Source organism: Amblyraja radiata, unplaced genomic scaffold (assembly GCF_010909765.2).
Source record: "Amblyraja radiata isolate CabotCenter1 unplaced genomic scaffold, sAmbRad1.1.pri S53, whole genome shotgun sequence".
NCBI lineage: Eukaryota > Metazoa > Chordata > Chondrichthyes > Rajiformes > Rajidae > Amblyraja > Amblyraja radiata.
This window is the reverse complement of record NW_022630156.1, coordinates 266579-286384: the sequence shown is the minus strand read 5'-3', so window position 1 is coordinate 286384 and position 19806 is coordinate 266579. Positions and strand designations below refer to the sequence as shown.

The 19806-nt window shown below is 46.0% G+C and overlaps 1 protein-coding gene across 1 annotated transcript in view; it reads left to right on the top strand.

The window, feature by feature from the left end:
* The first annotated feature begins 18074 nt into the window (after positions 1-18074).
* The window catches only part of LOC116969468 (zinc finger protein 79-like), a 172597-nt gene continuing 170865 nt past the window's right edge, over positions 18075-19806 (top strand). The window contains exons 1-2 of the mRNA XM_033016361.1: positions 18075-18318; positions 18483-18765. Coding sequence (XP_032872252.1) covers positions 18075-18318; positions 18483-18765 — 527 coding nt within the window. The remainder of the gene's footprint in view (positions 18319-18482; positions 18766-19806) is intronic.

Here is a 19806-nt window from a genome sequence, read left to right as displayed (position 1 = left end):
AAGTTAAGCATGACGACTGGATTACAAATAAACTGGTAATAAATATCAACGATAGTATAATATTTTCTGAAACCCGCAGCTTTAACGTCTGAAATTAATCTGCAGATATATCACAACGTGACCTTTAATACAAATATTTATGCATACCGACCAATTTCCTTATCATTCTAATCATTCTCACAGTTGAATCACGCCAGCACAGTTATTGTTTTCCCAGATAGGAAACGCAATGATTTTTCCAGAGGAAATTTGAAAGAGAAACATAAATCGCTGCTAGCGTTGGTTGCTGTAATAGCCCCATGTTGTGCATAACTTATAAATTCGGGGAAATAGACACGAGTTAGAAACCGCATTCCATGGATTTAATGAAAAACTGTGGATAAATGTGCAATGGAAAGAATGCAACATGTTGAAGAAAGACTATTTACCTTCGATTGGTCGCGACACAAGATGCTTTTAATGCAATGCCCTTTATTCTTTACAGCTAATATATTGACAATCTCCATTCTGTCGAGCGGAAAGTGTGGGCTTTCCATATGCATCACCCGATACCTAGTATGGTTGGCGGCAGCCAACCTAATGCATCTGATATTTGGTCCAATACTTTTTGAGATTAATGATGCGTTTTTTCCAAGTTCAGTCCTACATTATACTCCGATCTGCCGTCTCAATGCGACCTTGATTTACATTGCTATTGATTGTTCCGTTTGGTTGACCGTGGCCTTTACCTTTGATCGATTTGTTGCTATTTGTTGTCAGTCGTTAAAAACTAAGTACTGCACTGGAAAAAATCAATAACAGTTATAACGATCGTTTGTTTATTATGCATTGTTGAAAATATGCCAGTCTTCTTCCTACTTGAACCACGTGAAGTAATTGACAGTGTGCCCTGGTACTGCATTGTAAAATCAAGCTTCTATACTTTACCTATCTGGGCAGCATTCTTATGGTTAGACACCATCTTAACACCATTTCTACCATTTGTATTGATCTTCCTATTCAATGCCTTAACGATGTCATATTATACGGCCGAACAGAATCAGAAGCAAACTACGGGGAAATGAAGGTGAGAAGTGCCGGGTGGATCAAGAAATTGAGAACCGACGGAAATCGATCATTTTACAACTCGCGATATCTGGCAGTTTCCTTCTGTTGTGGACGGTAAATTTTGCTTGTTTTGTTGCTCTACAATTTACCGATAATCAACTGATGAAGTCTGATTACAGAGACACATTCGCCGTTGCAGAAGAAACTGGATTCCAGTTAAGAGTTTTAAGCACTTGTACAAACACCTTCATTTATGCTGCGTCCCAACGAAACTTCAGAGATGAAATGAAGAAAACGATTAAACGGCCTCTTGTTTTATTTTCTAAATTATTGAAGTAAAAGACACAGCTTCATAAACTCAGTGGGCATATGCACATTCAACTGGAATTTTAATTTACGATGCACAGACCTAAATTTGCAATGGGTAATATATTAGCGTTGTTCCTGTTTACATCGCTGCCATACATATTCTTATCCCGAAAAAGCATATCCAAATCATATAACTATATATAACAACATAACCATATAACAATTACAGCACGGAAACAGGCCACCTCGGCCCTTCTACTCCGTGCCGAACACTTACTGGGCACTTACCGAACACTTACCATGTGACTGCCGAAATCACAGGCACTATTTCCCGATTTGTTTCACTTGAAATAAATATTTCAGAAAATGTTTGCTTATTTTAACACAAAGTATGTTCACACCAACTTAAGACGTGTTAGTGCGTTTGTGTGTGAATGGGAGAGCGGGGGTAGGGAAGGGGACGTGCTCGTCCAATTTTCAATGGGAACGCTGGTTCTTGTTTTTAAGGGAAACTACTGAGAATACTCGCATGCCATGCAATATCCGAGGAGAGTGCATCAGAGAAAGTGTTTCAGGTCAATGAAATCTCTTTGGAATATGTGCATATGTGCAGTTCCATTGTGGACTGAATGACATAATCTACTAAGAGGAGAGAATTTATGGTAAAATGAAGAGCAGGGGAGACTCAAGGACGGACGTGGTATTTGTATCGGATGTTGAGGGTGCTTTAGACTTGCGAGTCACGGCTCATCTGATTGGAGATAGAAACAGATGGAGATGAATATGGGAAAGGGCACGAGGAAATGTAATTAATGTTGTATGGAGAGATGTCACCATAATATGCCCGCAGTACGTTCAAATTGAAAGGGAACTCCTGACATCTTTGCAAAGCCAGGCAAAACCTGTCGATACTGTAAACGTAAAGAGAATGAAATGGGAGATGGCTAATGACATAGCCTGGCTCGTTCCAATATGACTATGCGACATTCAGTAGTTTGCGCAGAGAGGGTGAGCTGAGTAATGGGCGGATGAAAGTTGCTGCCTCCTCGAGCTTTTGACCCAAGCTTGACATTCACCTCGGATTATATCTGTCTGGAATTTGCATATACTCCACGTGACTGCTGTTTCCACTGGATGCTCCGACTTCTTCCCACATCTCAAAGACTTTCAAGTTGGTAGGTTCATTGGCATCTGTAAGTTTGTAGCACGTGGATGGACAAAGTGGGGCAACACAGACCAAGTTATCCATGGTGATAGATGGTTGGTGTGGAAGCGGTGGGAGTTGTAATACGGTGACAAATATTATGCAAATGATCGTCATCAGATCAAATGTGACAGAGCGTAATTAATTGGGGGAATAGATAGAAAGCTGTAAAGTACGTTCAAGATTACTGTGAAAATCGGGGTGCAACAATCCTCTTACCCGAGAGAGATGGGGGATGAAAAACACGGAAGGTTAATTATCGTGTACGTTGAAAATGATCAGGGAGGTGATGCTATATCTGGATTCCATTTAACACGGGTTAACAACTAATGCAATACGTCCACAAACATGAAGACACAAGAAACTGCAGCTATTGTAGACACAAATTGCTGGTTTAATTTATGGCGTCGTACAGTCCCTTTGGAGTACATGTTTCGTTAACTCTTCTGGTCAGGGAATTCTTCACACTGATTGTGCTTGTTCCTGTGTAGAAAGATGGAAAAGTGTTCAGATTGGGACACAGTCTGCCATGGTAAGTGGACTGGTGAAGGGGGTTGATCGGCGGATGGTTTCACGTGGATAGAGGGAAGGGAGACACGAGTGCGAATGCAGTTGGTGCGAATTGCAGGGGGGGGGGGTCTAGAAGGGAGGAGTAGTTGTTTCGTTAGATATCAAATATTGAAGGGTTCAGTGCTCATATCGTTAATTTGTAAAATACTTAAGCGGAATATGAGATGGTGTTCCAACACTTACGTGTGGAATTACTCTGACAATGAAGGAGGCCAAATACACGAATGCATGTGGGAATGGGTAATCGAGATATAGTGTTTAGTAACCGGAATATGGTGTACCACCTTCCCGCCCGACAGCAAGTATTCGGTGCTATGGTCACCTCATCAACGCCTGGTCCTGCCGAAGTAAAGGAGTCCACATCGGAAGCACCAAAGCCAGCAGATTACGTCAGCGGAGGTGCATGCGAACCTCTCCCTCGTGTAGTAGGACTACTGGTGTCATTGGACGGATGTAAGGCATGAGGTATAATGACAGGTGTTACATCTCCTGTGCTGCATGGCATTGTACCTGGGGAGATGGTAATTTGGTTCCAACGGGATAAGGGAGAGCGGTCTTTATGGAAGGCGAGAGGTAGTGGGGATGGGAAGATGTGTGGGATAAGGAGGATATGGAGAATAATGTGTTGGATAAGGAGGTAGGTAGGTGAAATTTAAGAACCTGGGGAACTATTTTGTAGTTCCGTGCGGAAGCAAGGGGAGCGAGAGCAGAACTGCAAGACGTAGAGTTGATGTGGGTGAACATACATCCATCACAGCAGCGGGGAAACTACATTTACTCAAGAAAGAGGACGTCAATCATAAGCACAACATTGTATTAAGAAGGACCTGCAGATGCTGGAAAATCGAAGGGAGACACAAATGCTGGAGAAACTCAGCGGGTGAGGCAGCATCTATGGAGCGAAGGAAATCGGCAACGTTTCGGGTCTGAAGAAGGGTATCGACTAGAAACGTTGCCTATTTCCTTCGCTTCATAAATGCTGCATCACCCGCTGAGTTGCATAAGCACAATTTGTCCTTTCTCCTTGCTGCAAACATTGTGTTGCAGATTTCAGAACGTATGTTAACATTTTAACAATGATCCTTCCCTTAGAAATATATTCAATTTTGAACAATCATTTTTATTTTTAATAGCTTTATTCGAAATAACAATTATCAACTGCAAGAAACGCGTCTGGAATTTCTATTAAACTACGTTCTTGCATTACCCCAGAGTAATAATAATATTTTTGCATAATTATACATGAAGCGAATGGTATGTATTACTAAAGTAGAGGTTCTGTTTCTAATATGTACAGTTTTAGTTTTAGTTTGAGAGATATAGCGCAGAAACAGGCTCTTCGGCCCACCGGGTCCGTTCCGACCAGCGATCTCCGAACATTAACGCTATCCTACGCCGGCTAGGGACATTTAAAAAAAAACTTTTTACCAAGCCAATTAACCTATACGTCTTTGGAGTATGGGAGGAAAACCGAAGATCTCGGAGAAAACCCACGCAGGTCACGGGGAAAACGTATAGGCTCCGAAAAAATAGCACCCGTAGTCGGGATCGTACCCTGATCACCGGCTCTGCATTCGCTGTCAGGCAGCAACTCTACCGCTGAGCCACCGTGAGCCAAACCTTTCATCCAACCTTTCAAACAATATTTATTCATGTCGATATTTGCAAACTTCTCTGAGATAAAATAACTACCGCCATAACCACATGAAACGGATCTTTGCAGTTATTTTAAGGAAAGTCGATAGGTCATTGTGCATTAGAGCGAACGGAACTTGTTAATTAAATAGATGTTCACGATAATAAAACAGAGGAAAGCATATACGACAATGCGTCATTTGAATACACTTTACTTTCTATTGTTCTCTTTGTTCCCTGTCATATTCTGTCAACCAAGCACCTTCTGGTCAACAGTACAATCATTAGGGGCAGTGACTTAAAACTCGCAGTGAAAGAAAATATAGCCCGCAACAATAGACACTGGCGGCAATTTAACCGCGTTCCATTTATCATTTTACTTTTACACAACCTATTCTTTGCTTCATACTAGTTTAGTAGTCGCGTGTTGTTAAACTATACAGCAGGCACCTTGTGTCAGATAGTAAAGTGAAGATCAAGTAACAAATGTGCTGATCTGAACTGGAGAACAGTAAATGCTGGAGAGACAGGGATTTCTGCGGGAACAGACGGGATTCGAGGATGGTGTGCCGCCTTCCTGGTGCCAGGATCCAGGATGTCACGGACAGAGTGCAGAAAATCCTCAAGGGCGAAGGTGAACAGCCGGAAGTGGTAGTGCATGTCGACACAAATGATGTCGGAAAGAAGGGGATGAATATTCTGCAGCGTGACTTTAGAGAGCTCGGAAAAATGCTGAAAAGCAGGACCCCTAGGGTTGTTATCTCCGGTTTGCTTCCAGTTCCTCGTGCTGGCGAGAGAAGGAACAGGGAGATACGGGACCTGAATGTGTGGCTGAGGGACTGGTGCAGGGGGCAGGGATTTAGATCCTTAGATCACTGATATCTGTTTTGGAGTAAGGGTGAACTGTACAAAAGGGACGGATTGCGTCTTAACAGGTGGGGGACCAGCATTCTGGCAGGCAGGTTTGCCACCACTACACGGGAGGTTTTAAACTGAATAAGGGGGTGGGGTGTCAAATGGGATAGTCGAGGTTGGTGTTAAAGGGGAAGAGAGTAAAGGGATTGTTAATGACCACAGAATTAACGGGAAAGGGAGCTCACAAAGGGATGAGAGAGTATGGCCAAGTGTAATAGGGACCGATGTGAAAGGTGAGATGCGTAAGGAATTAAAAGTATTGTATATGAATGCGCGAAGTATAAGAAGTAAAGTAGATGAGCTTGAGGCTCAGTTAGAGGTTGGTAGATATGACATTGTGGGGATTACTGAGACGTGGCTGCAGGAGGATCGGGCCTGGGAACTTAATATTCAGGATTATACATCCTGTAGAAAGGACACAAGGTGGGCAGAGGAGGGGGGTAGCTCTGCTGGTGAGGGATGGAATTCAGTCCCTTGCGTGGGAAGACATAGGGACTGACGAGGTAGAATCACTGTTGATTCAGTTGAGGAATTGTAAAGGCAAGAAGACACAAATTGGTGTTATTTACAGACCCCCAAAGAGTAGCCCGGATGTAGGATGTAAGTTGCAGCAGGATTTAAAACTGGCATGTAACAAAGCTAATGCCAATGTGGTGATGGGGTATTTCAATATGCAGGTAGACAGGGAAAATCAGGTTGGTTCAGGACCCCCAGAAAGAGAATTTGTAGCGTGCCTCCGAGATGGATTCCTAGAGCAGCTTGTAATGGAGCCGACCAGAGAAAAGGCAATTCTGGATTTAGTGTTGTCCAATGAACCAGATATGATAAGAGAACTCGAAGTAAAGGGACCGCTTGGAGGTAGTGATCATAATATGATTAATTTTAATCTGCAATTTGAGAAGGAGAAGGTTAAATCGGAAGTGGCAGTGATGCAGTTGAACAAAGGGGACTATGAAGACATGAGAGGGGGGCTGGCCAAAGTAGACTGGAAATGGATCCTAGCAGGAATTACGGTGAAACGGCAATGGCAGGAATTTCTGGGCATAATCCTGAAGACGCAGGATCGTTTCATTCCAAAAAGGAAGAAAGATTCTGAGGAGAGTAGGAGGCAACCGTGGTTGACAAGAGAAGTTAGGGATAGAATAAAACTAAAATAAAAGATGTATAACACAGCAAAGAGTAGCCGGAAGCCAGAGGATTGGGAAACTTTCATAGGACAACAGAAGGGAACAAAACGGGCAATACGGGCTGAAAAGATGAAGTAGGAAGAGAAACAGGCCAGGAATATCAAGAAGGACAGTAAACGCTTCTTTAGATATGTTAAGGACAAAAGAGTAGCAAAGTCAAATGTGGGTGCCTTGAAGGCAGACACGGGTGAAATTATTATGGGCAACAAGGAAATGTCAGAAGAGTTGAATAGGTACTTCGGATCTGTCTTCACTAAGGAATACACAAACAATCTCCCAGATGTAGTAGAGGACAGAGGATCTAAGGGGGTAGGGTTATATGATATAAAGGGTTCGAGGAACTGAAAGAAATATTCATTAGGCGAAAAATAGTATTGGGTAGGCTAATGGGACTGAAGGATGATAAACCCCTTCAGCCTGATGGTCTGCATCCCATGGTCCTCAGGGAGGTGGCTCAAAAATAGTGGACGCATTGGTGATCATTTTCCAATGTTCAATAGATTCAGGATTAGTTAACCATATAACCATATATAACAATTACAGCACGGAAACAGGCCATCTCGGCCCTACAAGTCCGTGCCGAACAACTTTTTTCCCTTAGTCCCATCTGCCTGCACTCATACCATAACCCTCCATTCCCTTCTCATCCATATGCCTATCCAATTTATTTTTAAATGATACCAACGAACCTGCCTCTACCACTTCCAGTGGAAGCTCATTCCACACCGCTACCACTCTCTGAGTAAAGAAGTTCCCCCTCATGTTACCCCTAAACTTCTGTCCCTTAATTCTGAAGTCATGTCCTCTTGTTTGAATCTTCCCTTTTCTCAAAGGGAAAAGCTTATCCACATCAACTCTGCCTATCCCTCTCATCATTTTAAAGACCTCTATCATGTCCCCCCTTATCCTTCTGCGCTCCAGAGAATAAAGACCTAACTTATTCAACCTTTCTCTGTAATGTAGTTGTTGAAACCCAGGCAACATTCTAGGAAATCTCCTCTGTACTCTCTCTATTTTGTTGACATCCTTCCTATAATTGGGCGACCAAAATTGTACACCATACTCCAGATTTTGTCTCACCAGCAACAGCAGCAGGAGATTAGCAAGAGATACGACTGATTGGCTCCAGCCCAAGTGGGAGGAGAGAAGTGAGTCAGTGCTGGGAAAACAGTTGAAAACTGAGGAATTTGGTTTGTAAATTTGTAAATCAGGCAATTTATCAGTCAATTTAAGCAAGACTGCCCTTAGTGAGCGGCAGTGAGTGAGCGGCCTTGCGAGGGAAGTGCCCTGTGAGAAAAGTGTGAGTCTTTGGCTCGAGAGTCTTCGGAGAGGAGGCTGAGGAGAGGAGACTACGCAAAACATTGCAGAGGGAGAGACGAAAGAAGGCGATGTCAGGCAAGCTGATTCAGTGTGATGCTTGCAGTATGTGGGAGGTCAAGGACACCGCTGGTGCCTCTGGCTGCTACAAATGCGAAAAGTGCATCCAGGTAGAGCTCCTGAAGGGCCGTGTTGGGGAACTGGAGAAGCAAGTGGATGACCTCCGGTTCGTCCGAGAAACGGAGTCGTTCCTCGACAAGTCCTACAGTACGATTGTTCCACCTAAGGTAATGGAAGAGAGAAGGTGGGAGACAGTGAGAACGGGAGGGAAGCATGGAATGCCAACGTCCCCGGGTGTTGTACCTCTTGTGAACAGGTTCACCCACTTAGAAGCTGTCGGGACAGAAGAGGTGTTTACACTGGGCGGCGGACTGGCTTGTGATGCGAATAGGGCTGTTGAGCCAAAACCAAAAAGGCCTAAGGCAGGCAACGCCATTGTAGTCGGTGACTCCATTGTGAGAGGAACGGACAGGGGTTTCTGCGGCAACAGACGGCATGCGAGGATGGTGTGCTGCCTTCCTGGTGCCAGGATCCAGGATGTCACGGACAGAGTGCAGACAATCCTCAAGGGCGAAGGTGAACATCCGGAAGTGGTAGTGCATGTCGGCACAAACGATGTCGGAAAGAAGGGGATGAATATTCTGCAGCGTGACTTTGGAGAGCTCGGAAAAATGCTGAAAAGCAGGACCTCCAGGGTTGTTATCTCCGGTTTGCTTCCAGTTCCTCGTGCTGGCGAGAGCAGGAACAGGGAGATACGGGACCTGAACGTGTGGCTGAGGAACAGGTGCACGGGGCAGGGATTTAGATTCTTAGATCACTGGGATCTGTTTTGGGGTAAGGGGGAACTGTACAAAAGGGACGGATTGCATCTTAACAGGTGTGGGACCAGCATTCTGGCAGGCAGGTTTGCCACTGCTACACGGGTGGTTTTAAACTGTATAAGGGGGGTGGGGTGTCGAATGGGCTAGTGGAGGATGGAGTTAAAGGGAAAGGGTTTCTTAAATGTGTGAGCGTAGAGACAGAGGGGTGTAAAATGAGGGTAGAAGCAATAGGTTGCAAGGTGAAAAGTAAAAGTGGCAGGCCGGAACATCCAGGGCAAAAATCAAAAAGGGCCACTTTTCAACAAAATTGTATAAGGGGTAAGAGTGTTGTAAAAACAAGCCTGAAGGCTTTGTGTCTCAATGCAACGAGCATTCGTAATAAGGTGGATGAGTTGAATGTGCAGATAGCTATTAATGACTATGATATAGTTGGGATCACGGAGACATGGCTCCAGGGTGACCAAGGCTGGGAGCTGAACATCCAGGGATATTCAATATTCAGGAGGGATAGAGAGAAAGGAAAAGGAGGTGGGGTAGCGTTGCTGATTAGAGAGGAGATTAACCCAATGGAAAGGAAGGACATTAGTTTGCAGGATGTGGAATCGGTATGGGTAGAGCTGCGAAACACTAAGGGGCAGAAAACGCTGATGGGTGTTGTGTACAGGCCACCTAACAGTAGTAGTGAAGTTGGAGATGGTATCAAACAGGAAATTAGAAATGCGTGCGTCAAAGGCAAAACCGTTATAATGGGTGACTTCAATCTACATATAGATTGGGTGAATCAAATTGGCAGGGGTGCTGAGGAATAGGATTTTTTGGAATGCATGCGGGATAGTTATCTAAATCAACATGTAGAGGAACCAACGAGAGAGCAGGCTATTTTAGACTGGGTATTGAGTAATGAGGAAGGGTTAGTTAGCAGTCTTGTTGTACGTGCCCCCTTGGGCAAGAGTGACCATAATATGGTTGAGTTCTTCATTAGGATGGAGAGTGACATTGTTAATTTAGAAACAATGGTTCTGAACTTAAAGAAAGGTAACTTTGAGGGTATGAGACGTGAATTGGCCAAGATTGACTGGCAATTAATTCTAAAAGCGTTGACGGTGGATATGCAATGGAAGACATTTAAAGACTGCATGGATGAACTACAAAAATTGTTCATCCCAGTTTGGCAAAAGAAGAAATCAGGGAAGGTAGTGCATCCGTGGATAACAAGGGAAATCAGGGATAGTATCAAAGCGAAGGATGATGTGTACAAATTAGCCAGAAAAAGCAGCATACCGGAGGACTGGGAGAAATTCAGAGACCAGCAGAGGAGGACAAAGGGCTTAATTAGGAAAGGAAACATAGATTATGAAAGAAAACTGGCGGGGAACATAAAAACTGACTGCAAAAGTTTTTATAGATATGTGAAAAGAAAGAGATTAGTTAAAACAAATGTGGGTCCCTTGCAGTCAGAAACAGGTGAGTTGATCATGGGGAACAATGATATGGCGGACCAATTGAATAACTACTTTGGTTCCGTCTTCACTAAGGAAGACATAAATAATCTGCCGGAAATAGCAGGGGACCGCGGGTCAAAGGAGTTGGACGAATTGAGTGAAATCCAGGTTAGCCGGGAAGTGGTGTTGGGTAAATTGAATGGATTAAAGGCCGATAAATCCCCAGGGCCAGATAGGCTGCATCCCAGAGTACTTAAGGAAGTAGCTCCAGAAATAGTGGATGCATTAGTAATAAACTTTCAAAACTCTTTAGATTCTGGAGTAGTTCCTGAGGATTGGCGGGTAGCAAACGTAACCCCACTTTTTAAGAAGGGAGGGAGAGAGAAAACGGGGAATTACAGATCAGTTAGTCTAACATCGGTAGTGGGGAAACTGCTAGAGTCAGTTATTAAAGATTGGATAGCAGCACATATCGGAAAGTGGTGAAATCATTGGACAAAGTCAGCATGGATTTACAAAAGGTAAATCATGTCTGACGAATCTTATAGAATTTTTCGAGGATGTAACTAGTAGCGTGGATAGGGGAGAACCAGTGGATGTGGTGTATCTGGACTTCCAGAAGGCTTTCGACAAGGTCCCACATAAGAGATTAGTTTACAAACTTAGAGCACACGGCATTGGGGGTTCAGTATTGATGTGGATAGAGAACTGGCTGGCAAACAGGAAGCAAAGAGTAGGAGTAAACGGGTCCTTTTCACAATGGCAGGCAGTGACTAGTGGGGTACCGCAAGGCTCAGTGCTGGGACCCCAGCTATTTACAATATATATTAATGATCTGGATGAGGGAATTGAAGGCAATATCTCCAAGTTTGCGGATGACACTAAGCTGGGGGGCAGTGTTAGCTGTGAGGAGGATGCTAGGAGACTGCAAGGTGACTTGGATAGGCTGGGTGAGTGGGCAACTGGTTGGCAGATGCAGTATAATGTGGATAAATGTGAGGTTATCCATTTTGGTGGCAAAAACAGGAAAGCAGACTATTATCTAAATGGTGGCCGACTAGGATAAGGGGAGATGCAGCGAGACCTGGGTGTCATGGTACACCAGTCATTGAAAGTGGGCATGCAGGTGCAGCAGGCAGTGAAGAAAGCGAATGGTATGTTAGCTTTCATAGCAAAAGGATTTGAGTATAGGAGCAGGGAGGTTCTACTGCAGTTGTACAGGGTCTTGGTGACACCACACCTGGAGTATTGCGTACAGTTTTGGTCTCCAAATCTGAGGAAGGACATTATTGCCATAGAGGGATTGCAGAGAAGGTTCACCAGACTTATTCCTGGGATGTCAGGACTGTCTTATGAAGAAAGACTGGATAGACTTGGTTTATACTCTCTAGAATTTAGGAGATTGAGAGGGGATCTTATAGAAACTTACATAATTCTTAAGGGGTTGGACAGGCTAGATGCAGGAAGATTGCTCCCGATGTTGGGGAAGTCCAGGACAAGGGGTCACAGCTTAAGGATAAGGGGGAAATCCTTTAAAACCGAGATGAGAAGAACATTTTTCACACAGAGAGTGGTGAATCTATGGAACTCCTTGCCACAGAGGGTAGTCGAGGCCAGTTAATTGGCTATATTTAAGAGGGAGTTAGATGTGGCCCTTGTGGCTAAGGGGATCAGAGGGTATGGAGAGAAGGCAGGTACGGGATACTGAGTTGGATGATCAGCCATGATCATATTGAATGGCGGTGCAGGCTCGAAGGGCCGAATGGCCTACTCCTGCACCTGTTCTATGTTTCTATGTTTCTATGTTTACCAATGCCTTGTACAATTTTAACATTACATCCCAGCTTCTATACTCAATGCTCTGATTTATAAAGGCCAGCATACCAAAAGCTTTCTTTATCCACCTTCAAGGAACTATGCACGGTTATTCCCAGATCCCTCTGTTCAACTGTATTCTTCAATTCCCTACCAATTACCATGTACGTCCTATTTTGATTTGTCCTGCCAAGGTGTAGCACCTCACATTTATCAGCATTAAACTCCATCTGCCATCTTTCAGCCCATTCTTCCAAATGGCCTAAATCACTCTGTAGACTTTGGAAATCCTCTTCATTATCCACAATTGGTATACTCTGCATATTTACTAATCCAATTTACCACACCTTCATCCAGATCATTGATGTACATGACAAACAACAAAGGACCAAACACCGATCCCTGAGGCACCCCACTAGTCACCTGCCTTCAACCCGACAAACAACCATCCACCATTACCCTCTGGCTTCTCCCATTCAGCCACTGTTGAATCCATCTTGCTACTCCTGCATTTATACCCAACAATTGAACCTTCTTAACCAACCTTCCATGAGGAACCTTGTCAAAGGCCTTACTAAAGTCCATATGGACAACATCCACTGCTTTACCCTCGTCAATTTCCCTAGTAACCTCTTCAAAAAATTCAAGAAGTTTAGTCAAACATGACCTTCCAGGCACAAATCCATGCTGACTGTTCCTAATCAGACCCTGTTTATCCAGATGCTTATATATTATCTCTAAGTATCTTTTCCATTGATTTGCCCACCTCTGAAGTCAAACTAACAGGCCTATAATTGCTAGGTTTACTCTTAGAACCGTTTTTAAACAATGGAACAACATGCGCAGTACGCCAATCCTCGGGTACTATTCCCGTTTCTAATGACATTTGAAATATTTCTGTCATAGCCCCGGCTATTTCTACACTAACTTCCCTCAATGTCCTAGGGAATATCCTGTCAGGACCTGGAGACTTATCCACTTTTATATTTTTCAAAAGTTCCTGTGGATTGGAGGATAGCTAATGTTACCACACTTTTCAAGAAAGGAGCGAGAGAGAAAACTGGGAATTACAGACCAGTTAGCCTGACTTCGGTGGTGGGAAAGATGCTGACGTCAATTATTAAAGAGGTAATAATGGGGCATTTGGATAGCAGTAAAAGGATTAGTCCAAGTCAACATGGATTTATGAAAGGGAAATCATACTTGACTAATCTTCTGGAATTTTTTGACGATGTGACAAGTAAAATGGATGAAGGGGTGCCAGTGGTTGCAGTGGTTCAGAAAGCCTTTGATAATGTTCAGCACGGGAGGCTGGTGACTAAAATCAGAGCACATAGTATTGGGGGTAGTGTGTTGACATGGATAGAAAATTGGTTGGCAGACCGGAAGCAAAGAGTAGGAGTGAATGGGTCCGTTTCAGAATGACAGGCAGTGGCGAGTGGAGTGCCGCAACTGTTTACCATATATATTAATGATTTGGAAGAGGGAATTAATGAAGGGAATCACTGGAGACCTGCGGCCTTCACCAACCTAAAGCCGCGGTCTCCAGTGAGGAAGAGCCGATCCTGGACTGACTCTGGACTCTGGTCCTGTCCACGGGGGGAAATGGAGGAGGACTAGCACAATTTTGTGCATTCCAACACAGTGATGAATGCTGTGGTGGATGTTTTTGTTACATTTTTATTGTGTATTGTGTGTTCTTTATCATTGTACCGCTGCTGACAAATTCATTTCACTTGCACTTTATGTGCAATGTGACGAATAAAACTGATTGTTGTTGTTGTTGATTGTTGTTGTTGACCAGTGTTGACGTATTGTGGGTCCAAGAGAGGCATCGGAGATGTTGACCCCCAGCAACCTGAAGTTGGAGACACGTCGCACCTCCGTCATGTTAATATGGATGGGAGTTGCGTGCCGCCCCTAGACCTTCTGAAGACTACAATGAGCTCCTTGGTCTTCTTGGAGTATAAATAAACCAGCCTCACCCTATTATTCACTCAGGTCAATAACTGAGGTTATAAATAAGTAACTAAATAAATCAGCAGCGGAATCAGTGAAATAAATAAACCCGGTAAATCTGGGGGAGAGAGAGCTGAGGACAATCTCCACATATACTACACGTCTGGGGGAATAACACTGGTAAAACTGGGGTCAATAATATAATAATAATATAAACTCAACGTCTGGAGCAGCGTCCTGAGATAAAACACGTTATAAACATCTCCCTCTCTCTGGCTCCCATAAATAATTTATTGATTATTTATCTCTGTAAATAATCAATAAATCACCAAATAAACTACACGTCTGGGGAATAAACCCGGTCTGGGGTAAAACTGGGGTAAATAATGTTATAAACACACAGGGGAGGAAAATATACCCGGTCAGGCAAACGCCTCCGTTGCCATGTTGTGAGAACGGAGAGGTTGAGAAGGAGTTTCTTCCCAGAGGCCATTAGGACTGTAAACTCCTATCTCACCAGGGACTAACTTTTACTGTACCACTCTACTGCTTTTTTTAAAAGTGCTGTTTTTTTCGCTTTTTTCTTCCGCCCACAATATTTAATATGTAAAATAATATGTGATTCTGTTCCATTCTGTTTGTAGTTTGTTTGGTTGTTTGTTTGTTTGTCTTTTTGCACAAAGTCCGCGAGCATTGCCACTTTTCATTTCACTGCACATCTGGTATGTGTATGTGACGAATAAACTTGACGACTTGATGTGCGGTTAAGGAAGGTTGGAAAGCTCTTTTGATCCTCCACAGTGCTCTGACCACTCTCACTTCCCTCCTCACTTTAGGTTTTGCATTTGCCATAATTGGAGAAAAAAAGCATTATATTTAGTGTCTACACCGTGGACCATTCTGTTCATTCCAGCTTGACTCCAGGTCTTCAACATGAAATGTTCATAAGTGCATGTTTATTTGTGATACGAGCCATGTGTTCTGGTGCTGTAGAAAGCATCCTGACCGGAAACATCTCTATCTGGTTTGGCAACAGCTCTGCCCAAGACAGGAAGGCTCTGCAGAGAGTAGTACTACACTGCCCCCACCCCCCTCCCCCTTTGTAGGACCTATACACCAGGAGGTGCAGATTCAGAGCCTGTAGGATCATGAAGGACCCCTATCACCCCAGCAACGGACGGTTCCAGCTGCTGCGGGCAGGCAAGCTCCTCCGCTAGCACGCAACAAAAACAAAGAGCTAAGACGGAGTTTCTTCCCACAGGCCATCAGGACTGTAAACTCTGATCTCACCAGGGGGTAAATACTGTTGCGTCTTTTAAAAAAAATCTATATACTGGTTCTGTTCTGTTCTATTGTTCTGTTGTTTTGCACAATCCCGCAGGCATTGCCACGTTCATTTCACTGTACATCTTGTATGTGTATGTGGCAAATAAAGTTGACTTGACTTGACTTGACTTGACTTGTCTAGGGTAAAACTGAGGTAAACAATGTTATAAACACACAGGGGAGTGGAATAAACTGGGCTGTGGAGTCGTTCCCAAAACATCTGACCCCGACCCCTCGGTAAAATAATTCTAAATCTGCTGTGATGACATAACACACGTTTGTATTTCACAAGCACCACATGGACTACAAGACTGCTAAACAGCTTCCTGCCACAGGCTGTGAGGCTGCTAAACTGTCACTCTGTACTCACAGTCACTTGATTCTGCGGCTGGCACGGACACTTTGATAACTGGCACTGCCCACTTTAATAACTGGCACTGGCCACTCAAATCAGCTGCCCCGGACATTTTTATGATTGGTTTATTGTATGTTAACGTTGTGTTTTACCTGCTTTTAACTATTTATTTATACTGTTCCATCAGGGATTGGATTGTTTTTAGTGTTATTATGGGTGAAATGTTTTAAATTTCATGTGCGATGCTCCGCTATTCCCTGGGAAACGTCTTTTCATTTTGCACTGTACAACTGTTGCTTGCAAGATGACAATAACGATTGATTGATTGATTGATTGATTGATTGATTGATGAACCATCGGGCTGCCTTTTAAACCCATGTCCATTAAGTTTTGAGTCTAACGGTTCCCCTCCTCCACCATTGATGAGGCTCGGACCAGGGTCTCTTCCATACCCCGCAACACTGCTGTCTCTCTCCATCCCCCCAATCGCAACAAGGGCAGAGTACCCCTAGTGCTCACCTTTCTCTTCACCAGCCGTCACATACATCAAGTAATCCTCCGTCAGTTGCGCCACATCCAACGTGACCCCCCACTCGCCACATCTTCCCATGATCATCTTCCCCTATGTCTGCATTTCGTTGTCTCTGTACTGCACACTGCTCCCTCCGTAACTCCCATGTCAATTGCTCCCTTCCCTCCCGTACCACCCAATTCTTCCTTCCCTCCCCGGGCACTTTCCGTTGCAACCACAAGAGATGCAACACTTGGCCCTTTACCTCCTCCCTCGACTCCATTCAAGGACCCAAGCAGTCATTCCAGGTGCGACAGAGGTTCACCTGCATCTCCTCCAACCTCATCTATTGTATCCGCTGCTCTAGATGTGAGCTGATCTACATCGGTGAGACCAAGCAGAGGCTGGGCGATCGCTTCGCCGAACACCTCCGCTCGGTCCGTAATAACCAAGCTGACCTCCCGGTGGCTCAGCACTTCAACTCCCCCTCCCATTCCACATCCGACCTCTCTGTCCTGGGTCTCCTCCATGGTCAAAGCGAGCAACACCGGAAATTGGAGGAACAGCACCTAATTTTCCGCTTGGGGAGTCTGCATCCTGCGGGCATGAATATTGAATTCTCCAAATTTTGTTAGCCCTTGCTGTGTCCTCCCCTTCCCCAGCCCGTGGGCTGTCTCCTCCCATCCCTTAGCCGTCGTGCTCCTCCTCCTCCTTTTTCCTTTCTTCTCCCCGCCACCCACCATCAGTCTGAAGAAGGTTTTCGACCCAAAACGTTGCCTATTTCCTTCGCTCCATAGATGCTGCTGCACCCGCTGAGTTTCTCCAGCATTTTCGTGCACCCTGGAGTAACTCAGCAGGTCAGGCAGCATCTGTGGAGAAGATAGACACAAAGTGCTGGAGTAACTCAGCGTGTCAGGCAGCATCAGTGGAGAAGATAGACACAAAGTGCTGGAGTAACTCAGTGGGTCAGGCAGCATCTGTGGAGAGTTTGAATGGGTGACATTTTGGGTCGAGACCCTTCTTTGGTTTAGTTTAGTTTAGAGATGCAGCGTGGAAACAGGTCTTTCAGCACAAGGAGTCCGTGCCAACCAACAATCACCCCGTACACTAGCACTATCCTATCACATTAGGGACAATTTAACAATTTTGCGGAGGCCGATTAATCTACAACCCTGAACGTCTTTGAAATGTTGGAGGAAATTGGAGCAACCGGAGTGAAAACCCATGCAGGTCAAGGGGAGAATGTACAAACTCCACACAGACAGCACCCGTAGTTAGGATCGTACCTGGGTCTCTGGCGGTGAGGCAGCAACTGTACCGCTGCGCCACTGTGCCGCACAGAATTGTATGATGGTTTCCTCCGCCATAAACGCACCCAATATGTGCTAGTAATGTCCTGTTTGCCAGCTTGTTGACCCTCTGTGTTCCCCTCCCGCAGGGTTTAGGAGCCGTTGCTGTGGACGGAGAGACGGGGACGAGAGCGGCCATTGAGGGCGGCCAGGTTGCTGTTGAGCCCCCCCCCCCCCCCCCCAGAACTACTCCGTGTGCGGGCTGAGCTTCTATGGAGGACCACATGACGGGGCACAACAAGGAGAAGCGTTATGAGTGTGACGTGTGTGGCAAGGTCTGGCAAAGCCCAAGCCAGCTGGAGATCCACCGGCGGGTTCACATGGGAGAACGCCCCTTCCACTGCTCAGAATGCGGCAAGAGTTGCATCCGCTACGACCACATGTGAGAGACCGTTCACCTGCTCCGCCTGCGACAAGAGCTTCAAGTCAGCGCCAAACCTGAAAAGACACCTGCGTGTGCACACGAGCGAGAAGCCCTTTGACTGCTCCACCTGCGGCAAGAACTTTGCCCAGTTGTCGGGGCTGCAGGAGCACCGGCCGGTGCACAGCAGTGACCGACCCTTCACCTGCTCCGACTGCGGCAAAGGCTTCAAGTGATCACTGGACCTGAAGGTGCACAGGCGTGTGCACACCGGGGAGCGTCCCTGCACCTGCGCCCAGTGCCGCAAGGGTTTCACCCGCTCCGGCACGCTGAAGTCCCACCAGCGCACCCACACCGCGGAGCGGACCTACACCTGCGCCCAGTGCGGCAAAGGTTTCACCAGCTCCGCCACGCTGATGTCCCACCAGCACACCCACACCGGGGAAGCGCCCTACACCTGCAGCTAATGCGCAAGGGCTTCTCCCAATCCTGTCAACTGCTGTCCCACCAGCGCACCCACACCGGCGAGCGCCTCTTCACCTGCGCCCAGTGCGGCAAGGGATTCACCCTCTCCAGGATTCAAGATTCAAGATTCAATCTTTATTGTCATTGTGCAGTGTACAGTACAGAGACAACGAAATGCAGTTAGCATCTCCCCAGAAGAGCGAACATAGAATAATGAGCAATAAATATATATACGTACATACAGTCGTAGTAGTGCAATGTTCTGGGGGAAGGTGTGGGGGGTGGGGGGGGGGGGGTGACTGGCAATCACCGAGATGCTGCGCGCCCATCGCAGACATCGCTTGCTTTGGACAGACTCAATGGAGGGGAGTGAGGAACTGGTGATGCGTTGGGCAGTTTTCACCACCCTCTGCAGTGCTTTCCGGTCGGAGACAGAGCAGTTGCCATACCATACTGTGATACAGTTGGTAAGGATGCTCTCGATGGTGCAGCGGTAGAAGTTCGCCAGAAAATGAGCAGACAGATGGACCTTCTTTAGTCTCTTCAGGTGAGCCTTCTTCGGTGGGGGCGCTGCAAGCCGGCGCCCTGTCAGCAGCGTGTCCGTTTTTTTCCAACTTTTTTTGTTTTTTTAGTATGTTTTAAAGTATGTTTTTTGTGTTTCTTTGTGTGTCTTGTGTGGGGGGTGGTGTGGGGGGCGGCGGTGGGGGTGAGGGGGAAACCGCTTTGGTCGCCTCCTCCACGGAGAGGTGACTTTTTCCAGGTTACCTCCCCCGTGGCCCAACAACGAGGATCGGGCGGCCTTTCACGGAGACGCACCCGGGGCTTCAGCGGCGGGCGCAACGTGGACTCTTGGCGTGGAGCAGGCGAGCCCTCGCTGGGGCTCGCTGGAGGGGAGCGCTCCGTTTCGCTGGCCCGCGGCAGCCGGCAACCTGAAGCTGTGGTCTGCAGAGTTCCAGCTGGCGCGGCGTCCCCAGCCCGGGATCCCTCGGGACCCGGGAGAAGAAGCTTCCACTGCTGGCCCGCGGCCAACTTCTACCGCGGACCCGACGTGGACCCCTGGAGGGGAGCTTCGACCGCCAGCCCTGTGGTCTGCGGTGCTTCTGGACTTTAAATCTCGACCGCCGGCCTGCGGCCTACACCAAACTAAAGCCGCGGTCT